Here is a 23,094-nt window from a genome sequence, read left to right on the forward strand (position 1 = left end):
TTCTCCTATTGTAGTGGTTCTTACCTTGATTGGTTGGAAAATACCTACCTGCTAGAGGCCCTGCCCCTAGAGATTCTGATTCTGAAGCTCTGTAGTGGAGTCTGGGTGTCCTTTTGTTGTTTGTATAATGTTCACAGGCAATTGTGCTGAAAAGCCATTTTCCGGCTGGGCATGGTGGCTCACGCCTGTAACCCCAGCACTTTGGGAGGCCGAGGCGAGTAGATCACTTGAGGTCAGTTCGAGACCAGCCTGGCCAACATGGTGAAACCCTGTCTCTACTAAAAATACAAAAATTAGTTGGGTGTGGTGGTGCGCACCTGTAATCCCAGTTACTCGGGAAGCTGAGGCAGGAGAATTGCTTGAACCTGGGAAATGGAGGTTCCAGTGAGCCAAGATCATGCCACCGCACTCCAGCCTGGGCAACAGAGTGAGACTCTGTCTCAAAAAAAAAAAAAATAAAGCCATTTTCCTACCCCGTTACCAGATTGTAAAGTTTGGGTTAGGACAGCAGTGTCATACAATTAGTTATTGAGTCTAGTCTGTTGCTCTTAACTCTTCCCTGCCCTTTTCCTTATCTTGTTCTCTACTTCTCTTGCCTTTATTACCCTCCCAGACTATGGAATTGATCTCCTAATGGTCTTTTAGTTGATATTTAAACCCCTCAGATCCATCCTTCAGGCTGCTACTAGAGTGACGGTTGTAAATTGATAATTAGATCCTGTTAACTCTGCATGAAAGATGGATGGATCCTCATTACCTGTAGAATAAAACTTAATCTCCCCTAAGAAATCCTCCACAAACTGGCTCGTGGCCTACTTTGCCAGATATCTCTTTCCCCACATAAGGGTCCCCTCCTTCCCTAGCACTACTCATGCTGAACTATTTGCAAACCTGAATATTCTTTTTAATGCTTTCTGTTCTTGGAATTACCCATTTTCCAGCTTTGGAATTTATCTTTAAGGCTTCTTTTTTTTTTTTTTTTTTTATCTTTAAGGATTCTTAAATCACCTGTAGTAAAACCTTTTCTGATAGCACTTATCTTTCGAGTAGAATTGACGTTTCTTCGTGATTACTCCTTCTTCCCTGATATGAATTTTTTTCATCATCCTTGTAACCTTTTATTGTACTTAACTTGTCTACAAGTTTTTATAGCGAAACTGTGACCTGTGTGAAGACAGGGACTCTTTATTGTATTTCTAGCACAGTCCTTGGCATATAGTCTGCCCCTACCCTACACCCGTCTTAGAAATGCAGTGAATACTATACATTTCACTGACCAGATTGTCCTCCTTTAATCTGAGGAAAATGATCCACATTCTTGTTCATCTAACTTTCAGTGTCTCCTTATTTGGCATACATATCCTACAGGAAAGTGGGAATTTGCACATTTAGTCTGTTTATTTAAAATAAATGAAATGCCTTATATCAAAGGAAATGAAACTCAGGAGAAATTAAGATTAACAATACCTATTGATTTTGCATTTTGACATTTTCTGTTTGTTATAATTCTGAATACAGTGTCAAATTAGTAAGTGCTGCTAATACGTAATTATTTGATAGGTTATTTGATAGGTTCCATACTTTGTGAAAAGTACCAAAATGATCAGCTTTCTGTATCAACCATTCATATCCCTTTTTTCCTAGCCCTCCTTGAATCCAGAAGCTGGCAAACAGAATCAGCCATGCAGACCTATTGGGACACCTTCTGGAGTATGGGGTAGGTAGATTTTGCCATTTTAAAGGCACAACTTAAAATTTTTTTCTTAGCAGGGAGAGGAGCAGAGATTCCTTATCTCTTTTTATCTCTTGTTTCTCATCTCATGCATTTTCCCATGGTAACTAGCATTCTACTGTAGCAGGTTACTCTGCCTCCCAACCCCCAAACACAATTGAAATGTTACCATGGTAGTGGAGTCACAATACAGCTGAGAGCTTATAGAACCCTGAATTTGGAAGCAGTTGTTTTGGTGGTGGTGTTTGTTTCTTTGTTCGTTTGAGACAGTCTCATTCTGTTGCCTGGGCTGTAGTGTAGTGGCATGATCTCAGCTCACTGCAGCCTCCACCTCCATAGCTGGGACTATACCACGCCTGGCTAATTTTTGTATTTTTAGTCCAGACAGGGTTTTACCATGTTGGTCAGGCTTGTCTCGAATTCCTGGCCTCAAGTGATCCACCCACCTTGGCCTCCCAAAGTGCTAGGATTATAGGCATGAGCCACCGTGACCAACAAGGAAGCAGATTTTAAGTAGAAAACGTTCATAAAAAGTAACTTTTAATTAACATTGCTAATTCACTTTTTATTTTTTTTATTTTTGAGATGGAGTCTCACTCAGTCGCCAGGCTGGAGTGCAGTGGCACAATCTCAGCTCACTGCAACCTCTGCCTCCCAGATTCAAGCGATTCTCCTGCCTCAGCCTCCTAAGTAGCTGGAATTAACAGGCGCACGCCATCATGCCTGGCTAATGTTTGTATTTTTTGTAAAGATGGCATTTTGCCACAGGGTTTGCCAACCCAGGCTGGTCTCGAACTCCTGGACTCAAGTGATCTGCCCACCTCACCACCTCCAAGTGTTGGGATTACAGGCGTGAGCCACAGTGCCTGGCCCTTGGATTTATTCTTGTTTTGTTCATGCTTGACTGATCACACTGTACATCAGACATATTGTGCCCCTGAAGGACTGCTAACATCTTTGGACTTCCTGGCTGATTTATAAATTTAGTATCAAGTTCCTCGTATGCTGCATTTTTTTGTACAGTTCCTGAGTAATCTCACTTTTGAGAGTATTAAGTGCATACTAGGGAATGTTTAATGCCTCTGTCTCAACTGTCAATTGTTTTGTTGACTAAGGCCTTTGTATAAACTGTGCTTCATGTTACACAACAGGTTTTATATTCTTTTGTCTCTCCACTATTGTACTTCACAGAAAACCCACCTAGTGCCAAGCAACCCTCCAAGATGCTAGTTATCAAAAAAGTTTCCAAAGAGGATCCTGCTGCTGCCTTCTCTGCTGCATTCACCTCACCAGGATCTCACCATGCAAATGGGAACAAACTGTCATCCATGGTTCCAAGTGTCTATAAGAACCTGGTTCCTAAGCCTGTACCACCTCCTTCTAAGGTATGATTTAGAATCAAGGTGTAAGAACCTTGTACAAGAGAGGTTTGGGAATAAATTAGAAAAAAATTAATAAATTTGTTTTTTCTTGCCAAGTCAGTCACCAGATATCCATTTAGTACCTATTATATGTATAGTATTGTACTCTGTATCCAGACTCTACTCCTGCCAGCTGGATTTTTAGTAGACCTCTCATACTCATTAGCTTCATCACCTCGTAATCTTTCTCCTGATTTGCAGCTTTCTTTTTTTCCTTTTTTATTTTTTTTTTTTTGAGACAGGGTCTCACTCTGACACCCAGGCTGGAGTGCAGTGGCACAATCATGGCTCAGTGTGACCTCAGCCTCCCAGGTAGCTGGAACTACAGGGGCACACCATAATGCCTGGCTTTTTAATTTGTTTTTTGTTTTGTTTTGTTTTCTGAGATGGAGTCTCGCTCTGTCGCCCAGGCTGGAGTGCAGTGGCGCGATCTCGGCTCACTGCAAGCTCCGCCTCCCGGGTTCACGCCATTCTCCTGCCTCAGCCTCCTGAGTAGCTGGGACTACAGGCACCTGCCACCACACCTGGCTCATTTTTTTTGTATTTTTAGTAGAGACGGGGTTTCACTGTGTTAGCCAGGATGGTCTTCATCTCCTGACTTCGTGATCTGCCCGCCTCAGCCTCCCAAAGTACTGGGATTACAGGCGTGAGCCACCGTGCCTGGCCATGCCCAGCAATTTATTTATTTTTTTTTTTTTTTGTAGAGACAGAATCTCATTTTGTTGCCCAGGCTGGTCTCTAACTCCTGGCCTCAAGCAATTCTCCTGCCTCAGCCTCCCAGAGCGTTGAGATTATAGGTGTGAGCCACCACACCTGGCCCCTCTGGTTTTCAGTAATAGCAACAACATCCATCTGATCACTCAGCTTGACTACCTTGGCTACTTCTCTTCTCTTTTCCTCTTTAGTCATTCTCCTCAGACAAGGAATTACAAAGTCCCTGTTATTCTCTCTATGCTGTCCTTCCTTGTTCAGGACTTTGTGTTCTCACATTTACTATTGTAGTATACCTTTCTATTTTCTCATGTCTCTATGTGTGTCCTGCAGAACTGCCAGAATGATCATCCCAAAACAATTGAATATATCACATTCCTTCCTGAATCCCTTCAGTGGCTCCAAACCATTTATGGCAGGGATTGGTAATTTTTTTCTATGAAGGGCCAGATAAATATTTTAGGCTTTGCTTGATATACATGATTTTTGTTACACGTTGCTTTTTTTCTTTTTTTTCCAACTCTTTAAAAATGTAAAAATAAATATGAGCTCATGAATCATACAGAAATGCCTCGAGCAAGATTTGGCCCATGGGTCATAGTTTGCTAGTCCTATAGTCAGTGTGTAGACTAAGCAGAGGCCTGTGAAGTTTCTCATAGCAAAACTCTAATCCATCTTTTGCATCTTACTGCCTCTTTTTTCTCTTACCTGGGAAGAAATTATTCTGGTGTATGCCATTCTCTCTGAATAATTTTCTTTCTATCTATCTATCTATCTATCTATCTATCTATCTATCTATCTATCTATCTATCTAATCTATCTATCTATAATAGTGATTGGGGTCTCACTATATTGCCCAGGCTGGTCTTGAACTTCTGGGCTCAAGCCATCCTCCCGCCTTGACCTCACAAAGTGTTAGGATTACAGGCGTGAGCCACTGTGCCCTGCCTTTGAATAAATTCACTGGGAATTATTATTCTAGTGATAATGATTGGAGTTTTCAAGGTAGATTAGATATACAAGAGAAGACGATAGAAGATGATAGAAGAAGAGGAATAAAGAATGGGATAGTACTGAGAAACTAGTTCAGAAAAAAATGGTAAACTATCACAGAAATACAAGTGGGTGAGTTTGTAATAGCAACAGGGGTAACAAGTTGAGGAAAATAACTGAAAAAAAGCCTTAGTGATTATTTTAGGAGACTTTTGAGTTGATGTTTTTAGGGAATAAAGAAGGGCTTTTGGAAATATGTGAAGGTAGTGGCAGCTTTTAACCTTGACAGTAAAAGGAACTAGGTAGAATATAGGTGGTGAAAATGATAAGTGAATGGATGAGGAAGTCTGTCAGAAGAAGCCACTGGAAGCAACTTGAACTGTACTTGGAAGAGAAGAGATGATTAAAGATCATTGGCCAAGAAGAAATATGTGGGAATAAAACTAATTGACAAGTACAGTTATCTTTGAAAAGGGTTTAGGATATGTAGGGTTTATTTTCCTCTGATGTAGAAGGGAAAGAATGTGAATTCAAGTGAAGAGAGCAACTATTACAAAGAAGGAAACAGCCGAGCACGGAAGTTAACTGCCAGGCTATGGAATAGATAGATTCCACCTTGCACCTTCATCTTACCACCTTGCGCAAGTTTCTTCACTTCCCAGTCTCAGTTTCTTCTTCTATAAAATAGACATTGTAATACCCAACGTTTTTTTGTGAGGAGTAAATGAGAAAATTTAATGAAATAACTAAAACTGGCATATAATAAGTGCCAGTAAATGGTAGCTATTGTTACCAACCTGCCAGCACACCTTATGTTTGTCCCATTTCTTGAGAGTTTATAAAGACTTTCTTGAGTGTTACTTTAAGATGTCTGCAAGCATTCTGCAGGACTACAGAAAATATAAAAATGAGTAAGAAAATGTCATTGTGTCCTCAAGGATCTCATATATCAAAAGGTTAAAAAAGTGAGAAGGATAAAAATTATGACACAAAACTTAAGATCACTTTAGCCCTGTTGTGAGTCAGGGGTAGAATGAAGATTGGAAAACTAATATGAAGGCTGCTGCTCTTGAAGCTTGAAGAGGATGGTGACGGTTGGCAGAGAAGGGAGGTGGTAATGGCAGATAGTGGGAGGCAAATTAGGCAGCAAAAGGAAAACAAGACATTCTTCCCTGGGAAATTAGGGTAATGATGGAAGATCAGGTTTCAGGAAATGTGATTGTGGTTCTGGGTACCTAGGATATAAGATGTTAGAGGGAGGAAGAGGTAAGATAACTAATAAGCAGATGTTGATTTATCCATTCATTTTATCTAAACATTAGCAATACTTAGTATCTGAGTAGTAAACACTGTATGTCACTACAGGCACAAAATAATACTTGGCCTGTAATCCCAAAGAGTTTACTGTCTAGTGAAGAAACAGATACAAAAAAAAAAATTGACTGGGTGTGGTGGCTCACACCTGAAATCCCAGCAATTTGGGAAGCTGAGGTGGGCGGATCACAAGGTCAGGAGATAGAGACCATCCTGGCTAACATGGTGAAACCTCCTCTCTACTAAAAATACAAAAAATTAGCCAGGCGTGGTGGTGCCTCCTGTAGTCCCAGCTACTCGGGAGGCTGAGGCAGGAGAATGGCGTGAACCCAGGAGGTGGAGCATGCAGTGAGCCGAGATGGTGCCATTGCACTCCAGCCTGGGCGACAGACCGAGACTCTGTCTCAAAAAAAAAAAAAATTGTTCTTCTCTGCCTGGGGAGGGTCATCAAAATCTTTATGGATAACTGGGGTTCAAATACGTGATAAAGGAAAGAGAACTGCCATTTGTTGACATTTTACTATGTTGCTTGGTTAGGCTTTTTACACATGTTAAAGCATTTACTCCTTTAATCCTGGGATATAGAAATGACATACTGTAGGGTTACATAGCTAATAAGTGATAGAGTCAGACTTTTAACACAGATCTGACTTCAAAACCAGGGCTCTTTCTACTGTTCCAGAGTGCCTCCTCTCTCGAAGGATGAAGAATAGAAGAGGAAGTTGAGAATTTAGTCTTTTGACTCAAACTTAACTAAGTTGAAATCTTTGTGACACTTTTTAGGATTGTGATCTTAAGCAAGTTATTAGATTTTGCTAAACTTTTCTCGACAGTAAATTGGAGCAAGTACTTGGAATATAATTTTTGAAACATCCTAATTAGTAAGTGGACGTTTAAAAACAGTAGTACAGTAGTTCGTTAGAAAGCAAGTAGGTAGGGCATTCTCGGCAGAGGGAACCTGTTACCCAGAAACTGGATGCAGAATATGGTGTGTTTGGAGTAAAGGAACCGTAGTGGTTCAGTGTGGCTGGTATGTGGAAGTGGATGGTAAGTGGCTGGTATGTGGAAGTAAGACTTCCTGGAAGCCTGTATAAAAAGAACAGGAGAGACGTTAAAGTAGGTAGAGATGCAATTTTACTTATTATCTACACAATTTTAACGTTTTTACCTGAAACAGTTATAAGTAATGCTTTTTCTAATGAAGTTCACCTAGTTTAACAGATTACAGAAGAAGAGTACTGAAGCTAGAATGCTAGTATTCTTACATCCATTGAAAAGAAGGGAACTCAAGAGGTAAAGAGAGAACCTAGAGAGTGAAGCATCAGGAAATCAAGTAGGGAAAAAGGGACAGGTTCAGAAAATATTCGTAATGAGCAGTATCACATTTCCCAAAGAAGATAGGTTTTTTAGAGCTGGCCTTTGTAATATAAGGATCAAAGTTTTGGTTATTTATGAAAGAGTTTTGCTAAAATTGGGGATAGAAGGTGAGTATTGCAGGGAACTAAGCAGTAAGCAATGAATGAGCGAGTGAAAGATACCATGTACTGACTTAGAAGTTTGGCAATAAGAAGGTGGTATATAAGATTGAAAATAAGAAGTCTGGCCTTTTTTTCCTAATTTCAGTAAGGTGGGTTAGCATAATTTGATAAACCCAAAAGGAAAGAGAACAAATAATGCTAGAAAGGGAGGAGGAAGTTCCTTTGAACTTGAGGAGCAAATGGCAGAGGAGGTAGGAGAAAGTTTGAGCCCAATGATTTTAGGATTTTTAGTCCAGTAGAAGAAGATCAGCATTTGAAGTGGAGCAAGCTAGGGTTGGTTCGGAAATTAGAGGAAAAGGAGAGAACATTTTAAAAACAACAACAAGAAAACTGGGTATACAATTCACTTTAATGGACTTTTACATATGTAATCATCTAATAAAAACCGGTGTGGGACATAATGATTTTTCCAGGGGGTAGTCTAGCTATCCCATAGCGTTTAAGTTACTGAAAATTAAGTTGAAATAAAATTAGCAGAGATGTAGATACTCTGTTTTATGTAACAGAGTAAATCTTTTGTACTACTATGGCAGAAACCCAAGTGTTTCTGTGCTCTGAATTGACATTGTTTTAAAGACAGGACATCTGGTGACTCTACAACTCAGGGGAAGCCACAAATCATCTTTGAGAGTTAACCTGACACAAGCAACTATCTTTAGATTTTTATCAATGCAAGAAAAAAATTAATCTTCATTCTGGTTGGATCATTGTTTCTCTTATCTGCTTGCTTGTTCTTTTTGGAGGCATTTTGGGATAGTGGAAAGGCAGTTTCATTTACTAGCTGAATAACCTTGAACAAATTGTGTACCTTTCTTATCGTCAGTGTCATTCTCTATTAAAAGTCAGCATAACAATTATTATTCCTGATTGGTTTAAGAATTAAATAAAACTGTGTGACCATCACCTGGTACGTGGTAGATAGTAAAGTTAATTCCATTCCTAAAGCTATTATTGTGTCTTCTTTTAATACCCATCAATCAAGAAAGCAACCAGGAAAGGAATCCATTTCACTCAGGCCCCCTCTGTCCTGGAGGTCCTCAGTTCTAAGTGTTTCATTCTGGAAGTAAGTTGGAAGGTTTTCATTTGCTTCAGTACCACTCCTTTGGCTTGCCACATCTTCCTTGGTCTCCTCAGACAGTGTGGTAACTCAGTATTCCAGCTGTCCATCATAGTTGGGGTTATGGCCAGAGTGACAGAATGGGCCCAGACCCTGCAGAGTTGAGTAGATGGGCCTCCAGACCAAATAAATCAGGATTGTTCAACCATTTACAATAGCCACCCTGGCCTGGAACTAGCCTATTGCCATCAGAGTTCCTGGAAAGCTGCAGTTTTGTGACACTTTGTGGGCTATCAGGATTACATCCAAAGTAAACAAACACTACTAAAAAAAGTTTTGGGATTCAATACATTTGGAAAAGGCTACGTAACTGCCTCTCAAATTTTTTTTTTTTTTTTTTTAACCGAGTCTTGCTCCGTTGCCCAGGCTGGAGTAAAGTGGCACGATCTTGGCTCACTGCAAGCTCCGCCTCCTGGGTTCACACCATTCTCCTGCTTCAGCCTCCCAAGTAGCTGGGACTACAGGCACCCGCCACCACACCCAGCTAATTTTTTGTATTTTTAGTAGAGACAGGGTTTCACCGTGTGAGGTAGGATGGTCTTGATCTCTTGACCCTGTGGTCCACCCTCCTCCACCTCCCAAAGTGCTAGGATTACAGGCATGAGCCACTGTGCCTGGCCAACTGCTTCTCACATTCTTATGTGCAGTTAAGTGCTTTGAGAAATTGCCAGTAAAAAGCTTGTTGAACTTTTTTCACCCTAGCACCTCCCAAACTCATTGAACTAGAGCCCTCTTTTTGGGAAGCCACTATTAATATTCCATGGTTCTTCTGTATCCCATCTACCATTTTCCTTGAAGTGCCTCACCTGCAAAAGAGGTTGCACACTTCCCAAACATGTTAAGACAGTTAAGCCCTGGAAACTTGTTCTCATGTAACATTTCACTCTTTGCTTTATGATTTTATAAGCTGAGATTCTGTTTGTGTGCTTGTTCTGACTGATTTGTTCTTTCATCCTGTGTAGCCTAATGCATGGAAAGCTAACAGGATGGAGCACAAGTCAGGATCCCTTTCCTCTAGCCGGGAGTCCGCTTTTACCAGTCCAATCTCTGTTACCAAACCAGTGGTACTGGCTAGTGGTGCAGCTCTGAGTTCTCCCAAAGAGGTGAGTGAAGATAAAGCAGGAGTCTTTTTCTGAAATTGCTGTTTCCTGTTCACTTAGATAACAAGTGTAATATGTATAGCTGTGACACTTTGTTTTGTAGCTATATTTAGCTGAGAATACTTTCTTTATTGATGTTTTCTGTTAGCATCCAAAAGTGGGCAGTGGCAGTGGCTAAATGGGGTGCCCTGTGGTGGACCAGGGGCATCCTATGTTAGACTGGCATTCTGCTGGTGTCTGTAGAAAGATCAAAGAGGTGCCATGTAAGCCAGCTACTCTTAACTGTATAAATCCTGCAAAACTGAAGTCTGCTTAAATGAAAGAATTGTTTGGTTTAAGACAGAGTGATAAATAGGCTACCAGATTCTTGAAGTTAGTGCTAAGTAGAAGAGAACCCCAGTTCTTGTTCTTTGCTGTCGGGAGAAACCTATTTGTGGTATTTGCCCAGAGTCCCTCCAGCACCACCCCTCCAATTGAGATCAGCTCCTCTCGTCTGACCAAGTTGACCCGCCGAACCACCGACAGGAAGAGTGAGTTCCTGAAAACTCTGAAGGATGACCGGAATGGAGACTTCTCAGAGAACAGAGACTGTGACAAGCTGGAAGATGTAAGAGCATCGGCTTTTTCTGGGGTAGCCTAGGAATTGTCCTTTGATACCTATGTGAGTTCTTCTTAAAGGATAAAGATGTGGCAAGATTTTTAAATGTACAGAGATAATGTCTGTAGGTGTAACTGCCTTCTAGACCACATAGTAAAGTGAGTTTAATCCTTTTTTCAGCAAAAATTTTAAATTCGGGTTTATTTTAGTAATCACTCACCTATTGAAGTACATCTTGGTTGCTTCCAAGTGTTGGCAACTATGAATAAAACTGCAGTAAATATCCATGTGCAGGTTTTTGTGTTGGCATAAGTTCAACTCCTTTGGGTAAATACCAAGGAGCGCAATTGCTGGATCATTTGGTAAGAGCTTGTTTAGTTTGTTAAGAAACCACCAAACTGTCTTCCAAAGTGGTTGTGCCATTTTGCATTCCCACCAACAGTAAATGAGAATTCCTGTTGCTACACATCCTCACCAGTATTCGATACTATCAGTGTTCTGGATTTTGGCCCTCCTGATAGGTGTGTAGTTCTAATTTGCACTTCCATGATGACATACAATGTGGAGCATCCATCTGTATCTTCTTTGGTGATGTGTTTGTTCAGGTCTCTCACCCATTTTTAAATGAGGTTGTCTGTTTTCTTATTGCTAAGTTTTAAGAGTTCTTAGAGTTCTTTTTATATCTTAGTTCATAGTCCTTTATTAGATGTGTCTTTGACTACAGTTTCTCTAAGTCTATGATTTGACTCTTCATTCTTTCTTATTTATTTATTTAGAGACAGAGTCTCGCTCTTATCACCCAGACTGGAGTGCAGTGGCGCGATCTGGACTCATTGCAACCTCCACCTCCCGGGTTCAAGCGATTCTGCTGCCTCAGCCTCCCAAGTAGCTGGGATTATAGGCATCCGCCACCATGCCCAGCTAATTTTTGTATTCTTAGTAGAGATGGTGTTTCATCATTTTGGCCAGGCTGGTCTTGAACTCCTGGCCTCAAGTGTTCTGCCTGTCTCAGCCTCCCAAAATGCTAGGATTAAAGGCATAAGCCACCACACGTGGCCATATGTATTTATTTATTTATTTGTATTATTTTATTTTTTGAGATGGAGTTTCACTCTTGCCCAGGCTGGAGTGCAGTGGAGCAATCTTGGCTTACTGCAGCCACCGCCTTCCAGGTTCAAGCAGTTCTACTTCAGCCTCCCAAGTAGCTGAGATTATAGGCATGCGCCACCACATGACACAAGTTATTTAACTTCTTAGCTCTGGCCAGAGGACCAGGAAACTACAGTGCAGAACAGGAAGCAGAGGAAGGCGAACCTGCTCCCTTAAAGACCAAGAGCTCAGACCATAACTCTGAAACACAGCCTTGTGGTTCTGATAAGGAGTTAGAGCTGTGAGGATGAAAGAGTACTATTTTCTGGAATGTTTTTGGTTGTAGTAGAGACGAGGTTTCACCATGTTGGTAAGGCTGGTCTCGGATTCCAGAGCTCAGGTGATCCACCTACCTCCGCCTCCCAAAATGCTGGGATTACAGGCATGAGTTGCCATGCCCAGCTGGCCATATTTGTTTTTGAGACAGTGTCTCACTCTGTCGCCCAGGCTGAATGCAGTGGCATTAATGATCACAGCTCACTTCAGCCTCGACCTCGCCTCCTCGAGCGATCCCCCAGCCTCAATCTCCCAAGTAGCTGGGACTACAGGCTTGTGCCACCATGCCTGGCTAATATTTTATTTGTTACAGAGATAGCTTCTTGCTATGTTGCTCAGGCTGGTGTTAAACTCCTGGACTCAAGCAGTCCTCCCACCTTTGGCCTCCGAAAGTGCTAGGATTACAGGTGTGAGCAACTACACTGTCTTTTAATTGTCTTGACAGCGTCTTTTGCAAAGCAGAGATTTTTTTATTTTAATGAAATCCAACCTAATTAATTGTAGGCCAGGCATGGTGGCTCAAACCTATAATCCCAACACGTTGGTTGGCTGAGGTGGGCGGATCACCTGAGGTCAGGAGTTCGAGACCAGCCTGGCCAACCTGCCGAAACCCCTTTCCAACTAAAAACACAAAAATGAGCCGGGCATGGTGGCATGCACCTGTAGTCACAGCTACATGGGAGGCTGAGGCATGAGAATCACTTGAACACGAGAGGCGGAGGTTGCAGTGATCCGAGATCATGCCACTGCACTCCAGGCTGGGCAACAGAGTGAGACTTGATCTCCAAAAAATAAGTAAGTAAGTAAGTAAGCACCAGAGTGAGACTTGATCTCCAAAAAATAGGTAGGTAAGTAAGTAAATACATAAATAAATAAATAAATAAATAAATAAATGTGATACCCAAGGTCATCTGAGTTTTCACTTATGTTGTCCTTATAGGAGTTTTATAGTTTTGTGTTTTACATTTATGTCTGTGACCCATTTTGAGTTTATTTTTGTGAAGGCTGTAAGGTCTTTGTTTAGATTTTTTTTTTTTTTTTAAATGTGGGTGTCCAATTGTTCCACTCACCAAATGTTGAAAAGACTATCTTTTCTCCGTTGTATTTCCTTTGTCAAAGATCAGTTGTCTGTCTGTGGGCTCTCTGTTCTGTCCCATTGGACTATTTCTGTCATCTTCTGCCAGTACCACACTTTCCCCCCTACACCTCTTACGAGCACTTTTACCATAGTGTTTTAATTACTCTAGCTTTTGTGGTAAGTCTTGATGTCAGGTAATATCAGTACTCTGGTTTTATTCTTCAGTATTGTGTTGGCTGTTCTGGATCTTTTGCCTTTTCATTAAAACTTTAGAATCAGTTTATAAATTGACTTGTTGATACAGCAGGTCCTCATTTGTAAATGGGGAAAAAATCTATGGGCTGAGGCTGTCTTTTGGAAAACACTTTCCTGGGTTGTGAATCCTTGATTTTGTAGGTTGCTTATATTACCACAAAGGAACCTTAAACCAAGTGTGTCCTTCCTTCCTTTTCCTCATTGCAGTTGGAGGACAACAGCACACCTGAACCAAAGGAAAATGAGGAGGACGGCTGTCATCAGAATGGTCTTGCCCTCCCTGTAGTGGAAGAAGGGGAGGTTCTCTCACACTCTCTAGAAGCAGAGCACAGGTAAGTGAGGAGAACATCACAGGGCATGCAGTGTCTGACCCTTAAGGACCTTGAACATACTGGAGAAGATATCTCAGATAGAGTCCCACATACAGAGAGAAGTGGCCCAATCATAACTTGTTCTCTTTGTATGCCCCAGGTTAGCCTGTTGCCCATCAAACATTCTGTCACAAACCCAGCCATCTCTTCCACAATCTACTCTCCAATACTTTAATATTTTTAACTTCAGGCCGGGCACAGTGGCTCATGCCTGTAATCCCAGCACTTTGGGAGGCCAAGGTGGGTAGATCACTTGAGGTTAAGAGTTCGAGACCAGCCTGGCCAACATGGCGAAACCCTGTCTCTACTAAAAATACAAAAATTAGCTGGGCATTGTAGTGTGTGCCTGTAATCCCAGCTACTAGGGAGGCTGGGACAGGAGAATGGCTCGAACCCGGGAGGTGGAGGTTGCAATGAGCTGAGATTGCACCCTGCACTCTAGCCTGGGTGACAGAGTGAGGCTCCTTCCCGCCACCAAAAAAAGCCAGATTTTGCAAGTGCTCTCTTTCTTCTTTACACTGCCTTGGTTTTGCTTCTACTGTCTCTTCTGTAGCTCTTCCTCTCTCAACTGTGAAGAGCCTCCATTTATTTACAGGCACCCAAGTAGCCACAATTAAAGCTTGTCCCACAGGGAGGAAAACAGAATTCCTTTAACATCCGTTGTCCCTGGGTAGAAAAGTTTTCTGTGAAAAGAGATGGGCTGTTCACTTAGGCTTGATGATGTCATATTCTCTTTACCTGTCCTTCTGCATCCACCAGGTTATTGAAAGCAATGGGATGGCAAGAATATCCTGAAAACGATGAGAATTGCCTTCCCCTCACAGAGGATGAGCTCAAAGAGTTCCACATGAAGACAGAGCAGGTATGTTGTAAACCTTCTTCCTAGAGACCAGTTAGTAACCAGGAGAATAAGGAGTCCAGACAGTCCTTGCCCTGAGGGAGCCCTAGTTTAATGTGAGAGAAAGATCTGGGAGGGGTGGGAAAATTACCTTAGTAGAAATGTAGCGGGGCTCCTAAATCTGCCTGGGAAATAAGGATCCCCAGTATTGGATACAAAAACCAAGTGTCAGTTATTAGCAGATTCCAGAAAATAGTATACTCTTTCATCCTCACAGCTCTAACTCCTTATCAGAACCACAAGGCTGTGTTCCAGAGTTATGGTCTGAGCTCTTGGTCTTTAAGGAAGCAGGTTCACCTTCCTCTGCTTCCTGTTCTGCACTGTAGTTTCCTGGTCCTCTGGCCAGAGCTAAGAAGCTAAATAGCTTGTGTCAGTTTATCCAGCAGTTGCTTGGATTCTTTCTCTGAATAAAACACTGCTAGATCCTAGGGTGAACAAGACAAATGGGGTTTCTATAAAAATCCTTGAACTTCTGGTGGCATATATTTACAGCACAAAGTACAATTGGCCAAGTTCTTAAAATGGGCATGGCACAAGCTGGTAAGAGACCTTGCCACTCTGAACTCTGTTAGAAATAAGGACTTATGGCTGGGCGCAGTGGCTCTCGCCTGTAATCTCAGCACATTGGGAGGCTGAGGCAGGCGGATCACAAGGTCAGGAGCTCGAGACCAGCCTGGCCAATATGGTGAAACCTCATCTCTACTAAAAATACAAAAATTAACCAGGCTTGGTGGCGCACGCCTGTAATCCCAGCTACTTGGGAGGCTGAGGCAAAAGAATCACTTGAACCCGGGAGGCAGAGGATGCAGTGAGCCAAGATCGTGCCATTGCACTCCAGCCCGGGCGACAGAGCGAGACTCCGTCTCCAAAAAAAAAAAAAAAAAAGAAAAAGGACTTTCAAGCTCCATCCCAGACATACTGAATCTGAATCTGCATTTTTGAAAGATGCATAGATGACTCGTACATTAAAATTTGAAAAACACTGCTATAAGAGATCTCAGAGGGTCTCTTAGAAGCACCCCCTATCCCACATTCCACCTAGAATTGAATTGAGGCCTGGCCTTTCCCAGGGCTCATGAGTCAGTGCAGTCATGGACAATTTTTTCTTTTTTCTTTCTCTCCCATGCTAACCATAGCTGAGAAGAAATGGCTTTGGAAAGAATGGTTTCTTGCAGAGCCGCAGTTCCAGCCTGTTCTCCCCTTGGAGAAGCACTTGCAGAGCAGAGTTTGAGGACTCAGATACCGAAACCAGTAGCAGTGAAACATCAGATGACGATGCCTGGAAGTAGGCATATAAATGCTCACAGTTAAATCTTGACCCAGTAAACTCTGTGTGTTTAGGGAGTATACAAAAGAAATCGTTCTTTTCCTTTTCTTATGTTGTTGAATACTTCATTCACAAGAGAAATAATCGTATCCCAAAGAGAGAGCGATTGGCTTGTTTCGCTTTTGTTGTTGTTCTTCCCTGTTATCTGCTTAATAGAGAGAAGTTTGTGTGGTGGGACAGATTTTTTAAACACACACACACACACACACCCCCAGTATATATGGGGTGATGCACAGGTAGGAGCTGGCAGTGCAGGGAAGAGGAGACACCGGTCTGCAACAACAGCTTCTACTACCAGCCCTTAGGGCACTCACCCCTGTGCTCAAGCAATCATTGTCAATGACAAAGTGACTATTGAAGTTATAATTGTATTAAATTAATGCTAATAATTTGGATATTTTATTTTATTTTTGGCTGCTCGGGTAACTTTAGCCCTTAACCAAGCATACGTGGTTTTTTTGGTTGTTTTTTTTGTTTTGTTTTGTTTTTTTTCTTTTTCCTTTTTGGGTACAGCTGTAAAATATTTGGATATAGGAAATGTTGTGTTATCTTGCAGCCTTGATATTCAGGGTGGATTGTAAAATATAAATTTTTGTGAGATTTCAAAGATTAAGATTATTTTGATAACATTATTTACAGATTTAAAAGATGTGGTTATCACAAGTCTCGAGGGGGAAACTACTGCATAAAATAACTAACTTGGAATAAATATTTTGCATCAGTTTGGATTGTCTTGTGTAAGAAGTATATTTTCTTTAAAATTAAATGAGTGGATTCTTTTTTAGGGGAAATATTTTTAGAAGTTGGGGGGAAATGTGAATTCAGACACAACTGTTCTCTTTTTAGCAGATACTTTTTTGATGCAGAAAAACCTGTGCAATAAATTACCACTAATAAAGTCAGAAACCAAGTTTTTTTTTTTTTTTTTTTTCCCTGAAACTGTTTTTTAGTGCCCATGTATTTACCAGTATACATATTTTAAGGGAAGTCTATTCTGTTTTCCTACTAAATAAGAACTTGGAGCAGGGGTTGGGGGAGAGTTGGACGATGCTAGCCGGATGGCTAGTGAAGGAAGCAGGTTTTTTCATTCAACAAATACTTTCTTTTTTATTTTTATTTTTGAGATGGAATCTCTCTGTGTCGCCCAGGCTGGAGTGCAGTGGCGCCATCTCGACTCACTGCAAGCTCCGCCTCCCGGGTTCCCGCCATTCCCCTGCCTCAGCCTCCCAAGTAGCTGGGACTACAGATGCCCGCCACCACGCCCAGCTAATTTTTTGTGTTTTTAGTAGAGACGGGGTTTCACCTTGTTAGCAAGGATGGTCTCGATCTCCTGACCTCGTGATCCGCCCGCCTTGGCCTCCCACAGTGCTGGGATTACAGGCGTGAGCCACTGCTCCGGCCCATTCAACAAATACTTTCTAAGCCCCTGTTGTATGTCCCCGGCATTGTGCAAGGCTCTGAGGATGCAAGGAGTGCCCAGCCCCATAGGGGAGAGAGAATAGACAGTGATCTAAGAAAAGGCCAGGAGTGCAAGACCAGCCTGGGCAACACAGTGACCTGTCTACAAAAAACAAAAACATTAAAATAGCCAGGTCCGGCAGGGCATGGTGGCTCACGCCTGTAATCCCATCACTTTGGGAGGCTGAAGTGGGTGGATCGCCTGAGGTCAGAAGTTCAAGACCAGCCTGGCCAATATGGCAAAACCCCATCTCTACTAAAAATACAAAAAAATTAGCCAGGCGTGGCGGCAGGCGCCTGTAATCCCAACTACTTAGGAGACTGGGGCAGGAGAATTGCTTAAACCCAGGAGGCAGAGGTTGCAGTGAGCCTGTACCGCACCATTGCACTCCAGCCTGGGCAACAGAGCAAGACTCTATCTCAAAAACAGAAACAAAATAGCCAGGTCCACCTGGTAGCACACGCTTGTAGTCCCAGCTTCCTTGGAGGCTAAGGCAGGAGGATTGCTTGATTCCAAGAGAGGTCAGGGCTACAGTGAGCCATGATGGCACCACTGCAATCCAGCCTGGATGACAGAGTGAGACCCTGTCTCTTGATTGGGGATGGGGGGATTGGTAGTAGTATTTCTACCAAATGCCTATCGCTGTTGCACCATTATAAAGTCAAACAGTCAAAAGTCTAACCACTGAAAATCGGGACAAACTTAGCTGTTGAAAAGTAGGTTTTGATTTGGGTTTTGCCATTTACTTGTTTTCTGAGAACATATTTCTAAAAATGTGCTCTTGGTGTCAGTTGGAATGAAGCTGAACTGAGATGACATAACCTTGAACACTTTGTCACTTGCTGCTGGTGGGCCATACCTCGACTTTAGGTACTGTGTTGGGAAATGTCTTAAGTCGCTGTCTTGTTAAGAAAAGGGGTTTCTTGGCCGGGTGCGGTGGATCACGAGGTCAGGAGATGGAGACCATCCTGGACTAACATGGTGAAACCCCCTCTCTACTAAAAAATAGAAAAAAATGAGCCAGGCTTGGTGGCGGACGCCTGTAGTCTCAGCTACTGGGGAGGCTGAAGCAGGAGAATGGCGTCAACCCAGGAGGCGGAGCTTGCAGTGAGCACTGCATTGCACTCCAGCCTGGGTGACAGAGCAAGACTCCGTCTCAAAAATAAATAAATAAATAAAGGGGGTTTCTTAAGAAATATGTGATCACCTCAGAGCTCCTGCATATATTTTGGGAGTGGGAGTGGAGTGAAGAATTTCACCAACAGTTCAGGGCCTTTCTGGCTTCTGGCCAATCTTGGGAGAGAAGGGGTTTCTTTGTGGACTTGACTCCCTCATCTGATAGATTCATTGTGTTCACCCACAGCTTCTTGGGCTGTGCTGATTATCTCCGTCTACAGCTGAAAAACGAGGAATCAGGGAATGCGAGTTAGGGAAAGACTGCTATCTCTGGTGTGATGTGGTTTCCAGGCAGAATGCTGGAAAGGTCAGTGTGCCTCCTTTACCATGTAGTTCTCTGGATTGCAGAATGGTACAAACTGTTACTTACGTCCACTTAGGAGTACAGCAATGAAAAAGATGATGCCTGCCTTTTAGAGGCTATTAAATGACCAATGATGGAGTGATAAGGGCCCAGCTACTCTAGGAGGCAACTGTTTTTTCCTCTGTTAATAGGGAAACCAAGCTACAGTTAAGAGACTTGCCCACGTTCAGACTTTGTAACATTTTTTCAAGCCAGTGGCTCCTCCCAAATGGCCAAGGTGTCCCCACCCATTCTCCTGACCTGCCCAGCCTTGTGGTTGCTCTCCAGGGAGCTAAGGCTCTCACCAAACAAACTTGAAGATCTGGCAGACCTAACAGACCTGGCCTTTCCTCTCGGCCTCTGGCTTTCTGTCTCTTTCATCCTCCTCTGCCTTTCCCCTGCCCTTGATCCCTTCTGCAGGTCTTGACTTGTTTCAGGAAACAGGTCCCATCCCATGGACTCCCATTCTGGGGAGCCAGCGCTCCTGCCCTGTGGGACCTGTGACATGGTTTTCTGCTCCTCAGCTCTGTTAGCCACCCACACACAGCGCTTCTGCATTGGCCACCCGACCCAAGAGAAGACATTTGGAGCACAGGCCTCAGTTGCCACTGAACCCCAAGGGGCCGCGGTAAGGGCCTCCATGGCCATGGGTGGGGATTCAAAGGAGCAGGACCTTTATAATTCCTCATCCTCCTACACCCTGTCCCCAGGTTGTGCCACAAGATCTCCAGGGCCTCCCAGACCAGCAGGCCAGTAAATCTGCTCTAAAGAGGTTAACAGAGGAGGTACAGCTGCCTACCTTTCCCCAGGGCTCAAAACGTTGAGCGTCTTCCCCAAACCTGTAGATCATACTTGGGACAGATTCTGCCCACACAGAGATCGCGGATCGCTGTTACCTCCAGGTGCAGTGGCTGCGGCTATCCCTACAGGAAATGCGGCCCTGGATAACAGAGGTCCCCAGGGTGCTCGCTGGGTCCTGGACACGTTCCGAGGCGCGCCCTCAGAGTCCCATGTCCGAGGCGGTGGGAAGCCCCAGCGAGCGGCTGCGAGCGCTGCTCAGGACTCGCGCAAGGCGCGTGGCGGAGACGGAAGCGCAGAGCTGGGCCCTGCAGCGACGCGGCCAGGGTGAAGGAGATGGGGGGCGGGGACCAAGGACCTCCTCTGCCTTGCTCACGCCGGTTGTGACTCGGCCGGTTCTGACTCGGCCCGCATTCCCTCAGAACTGAGCCGGCGCCTCCAAGCTGTGGCCTGTACGCGGGGCGGGATATCCCGCCTCTTCGGCCTGGAGCAGGAGATTCGAGAACTACGAACTGAGGCCGGTAGGACGCGGGGAGTTCTAGAGGTGTTGGGAGCCCGCATTCAGGAGCTGCAGGCGGAGCCAGGGTGAGACCCCGACGAAGCGGAACCCCAGAACATGCGGCTCCGGGGTGGGAGGGGCCGGCGGGCTGGCTGGAGCTCCGGACCCCTGATGCGTTACCGTCCCCCTGCGTGTCGCCTGACACCCCAGGAACCCGCTGAGCTCCGGGCGAAAGGCAAAACTCTATTCTCCAGTGCTAAAGGCCAACCCGGGAACTCTGGCTGCCGAAATCGGGTGAGGGCCGGGGTCTGGAGATGGGCATGGGACGAAGCGCTGAGCAGTTCTGGAAAGATGGCCTTCCTGTTCCCCATTCCCTAGGGCCCTGCGGGAGGCCTACATTCGAGACGGAGGTCGGGACCCCGGTGTGCTGGGCCAGATATGGCAGTTGCAGGTGCAGGCGTCTGCACTGGAGCTGCAGCGGTCGCAGACCCGCAGAGGTGAGCAGGAGGGCCTCTTGGCAGCGGTGGTCAGTCTTGGGAGGAGAAAAGAACTCGAGGGAGGGTCTGTGGCTGTGGATAGGATGTGAGCTGACAAGTCCAGCCTTATCTGAAGAGCCTTAGCGCTGGAGAGCTGCTTGCAGCTGGACCCGGCCAGCCACCAGAGGTCAAAGGTGACAGGTCACACTTGTTCATTGCAGGAAGGGCAGGTGCCACCTCAGGGGAGCTTCCAGTAGTGGAGGCTGAAAACCGGCGCCTGGAGGCAGAAATCTTGGCCTTGCAAATGCAGCGGAGTCAGGCAGCCTTGGGTCAGTGAGCACCCCAACCCTATCCCATCCCACCTCTCCCCAGCAGGCCTGGCTCAGGCAGCCAGTGCATGGGGAACAAGTCCCGTGTTTATGACTCCCCTAGTCTGCACGTGTGTGTCCCTGTATCCTCAGGGCTCCGCCAACCCATTTGTGGGTATCTCAGCTAATTACCTGCTTTGTCCAACTTAGGGGCACCCTAACTCTTCTTCTGCTCCTAGGGCCCCGGGATCTGCGACTCCTGTGGGGTGCCAGCCTACAACCGAAGGGGAGGAGAGATCCCCCACTCCTCTCACCGCCAGTGGCACCACCACTGCCACCACTTCCAGGCTTCACGGAGGTTCGGTTCCTGGGTGGGGGAAAGGCTGTGAAGACACTGGGTGGAGGGGGGAATAGGTTGCGGGCAGCTCTGCTCTGAGCAGTTGGGGGAACTTGGGCAGCTAAAAGGCCTTCTGGAGGAGTCAACTATCTTCCCCACAGCCACAGCTTCCTGGAACAATGACCAGAAACCTGGGCCTGGACCCACACTTCCTCCAACCCACATCGGACGTGCTGGGCCCTGCACCCTACGATCCTGGGTGAGGCCCATGCCACTTTTCACATCCTCTGTGACTTGGCCAGCACTGCTGGTTAAGGGAGCCCACTAGGGCCAGATAGGGTTAGGAACCTGCCTGAGAGGAGAGAGGTTGAAAGGAGTTGGGTGTTTCTGTGCTAAGACTTGTGTTCCCCAGGGCTGGCCTGGTCATTTTCTATGATTTCCTGCGGGGCCTTGAGGCTTCCTGGATTTGGGTGCAACTAAGGACTGACTTGGCACGCGACGGACAGGATACAGGAGGGACCACAGCATTGCCCCCAGCCATTTGCCTGCCCCCACCTCCTGCTCCTGGGCCCATGGGCAACTGTGCTATCCTTGCCAGCAGGCAGCCTGTGCCCAGGTCAGTAGGTGGGGATCATGACTCTGGTACTCTGCCACAATTAAGGCTTATCCATCATTCTACTAAGTTTTCTCATCTGTATACAGAGGCCACTGGCTCTAAAGGGCTAAGTCCTAGGAAGGGACTGCAGCTCTGGCTTCCGACACTGCTTTTTGGTTATTCTACAGACTGCCACCCTCACCATCAGTATCTTTGGTCTGTGAGCTGCAGGTCTGGCAGGGCCTGGCATGGGCTAGGGCACCACAGCCAAAGGCTTGGGTCTCACTTGGGCTATTTGACCAAGATCAGCGGGTGCTAAGCGGCCGCTGGCGCCTCCCACTTCGGGCCCTTCCTCTGGACCCCAGCCTTAGCCTCAGGCAGCTGAATGGGATTCCTCAGGTGAGTGTGGTGGGTGGGGATTGGGCATACAGCAAGGTACAAGTGCAATACCATTTCATCTCTCCTCAGGCAGGTCAGGCTGAGCTCTTTCTGCGGCTGGTGAATGCAAGAGATGCAGCTGTCCAGACACTGGCAGAGATCAATCCAGCAAGTGCCCATGAGTACCAGTACCCACCTCTGGTGAGGGCCCAGCTGCAGCTAGGGACACCACAGCTACCCATACCAGTGTGGCCAGCCTTTATTGACTACTGTATGCCAGTCATTACCAATGCTTTTCTGTTTGATCCTCACATCTCTATGAAGTCCTACTATGTAACAGATAAGGAAATCAAAGCAGGACCAGGTTAACTTGGTTCACAGTAAGCTGAGACTGTAAGGAAGCCTAACTCCACAATCTGTGTGCTTAACCTTTACATTTTTGCTCAAAACCTGCCTTCTCACTGTTCCACAGGTGTCAAGCACATCTTCACCGGAAGCCAACTTCCTCACCCCCACATCTGGCTTTGCTGATCCCCCACCTCGTACAGAAGAGCCCCTCAGTGGAGTCAAGGATAGAGATGAGGGTTTGGGCCCTCACCACAGTTCTGACTTGCCCCCAGTGAGTTTCTGAACCCAAGTGAATGTGGGGATGAGCATCTGAACATGCACAGGACTGGGGCCTATTTCCAGACCTACAGCTTTTACTACTCCATGTTCTGACATTGGGTCTAGAAGCAACTAGCAGTTGAGTACAGAATACGAGCTCCAACCACAGTTTTACCACCTCCCATAAGTCCTTAACTTTTCTGTACCTCTTCTGTTTTTATAAAACAGGCTAAGGATTAAA

At 44.9% G+C, this 23,094-nt stretch overlaps 2 protein-coding genes across 19 annotated transcripts in view; both read left to right on the top strand.

The window, feature by feature from the left end:
- Window positions 1–16,606, top strand: part of GPBP1L1 (GC-rich promoter binding protein 1 like 1) — a 61,946-nt gene extending 45,340 nt beyond the window's left edge. For all 7 annotated transcript variants that reach the window (XM_045371872.3, XM_045371868.3, XM_065523327.2 and 4 more), the window contains 7 exons: window positions 1,645–1,717; window positions 2,924–3,117; window positions 9,789–9,929; window positions 10,375–10,533; window positions 13,490–13,614; window positions 14,413–14,515; window positions 15,688–16,606. In XM_045371872.3, the coding sequence (XP_045227807.1) occupies window positions 1,645–1,717; window positions 2,924–3,117; window positions 9,789–9,929; window positions 10,375–10,533; window positions 13,490–13,614; window positions 14,413–14,515; window positions 15,688–15,840 (948 nt within the window). In that variant the 3' untranslated portion in view covers window positions 15,841–16,606. The remainder of the gene's footprint in view (window positions 1–1,644; window positions 1,718–2,923; window positions 3,118–9,788; window positions 9,930–10,374; window positions 10,534–13,489; window positions 13,615–14,412; window positions 14,516–15,687) is intronic.
- Window positions 16,607–19,166: 2,560 nt separating this feature from the next.
- On the top strand, window positions 19,167–23,094 carry CCDC17 (coiled-coil domain containing 17). 12 transcript variants are annotated; one of them, XM_005543523.5, is made up of 13 exons: window positions 19,167–19,484; window positions 19,567–19,641; window positions 19,759–19,981; window positions 20,077–20,239; window positions 20,364–20,447; window positions 20,532–20,650; window positions 20,851–20,958; window positions 21,177–21,295; window positions 21,436–21,533; window positions 21,687–21,890; window positions 22,058–22,268; window positions 22,338–22,448; window positions 22,720–23,094. In XM_005543523.5, the coding sequence occupies exons 1-13, from the start codon at window positions 19,311–19,313 to the stop codon at window positions 22,876–22,878; spliced, it is 1,848 nt and encodes a 615-aa protein (XP_005543580.3). In that variant the 5' UTR covers window positions 19,167–19,310; the 3' UTR covers window positions 22,879–23,094. The 12 variants fall into 12 exon arrangements, 11 of the variants coding, with proteins under 11 accessions (XP_005543580.3, XP_005543581.3, XP_045227825.2 ...); XM_005543524.5 differs by having other exon boundaries at window positions 19,786–19,981; XM_045371890.3 differs by having other exon boundaries at window positions 22,058–22,448.

This window comes from Macaca fascicularis, chromosome 1 (assembly GCF_037993035.2).
Source record: "Macaca fascicularis isolate 582-1 chromosome 1, T2T-MFA8v1.1".
Classification (NCBI taxonomy): domain Eukaryota; kingdom Metazoa; phylum Chordata; class Mammalia; order Primates; family Cercopithecidae; genus Macaca; species Macaca fascicularis.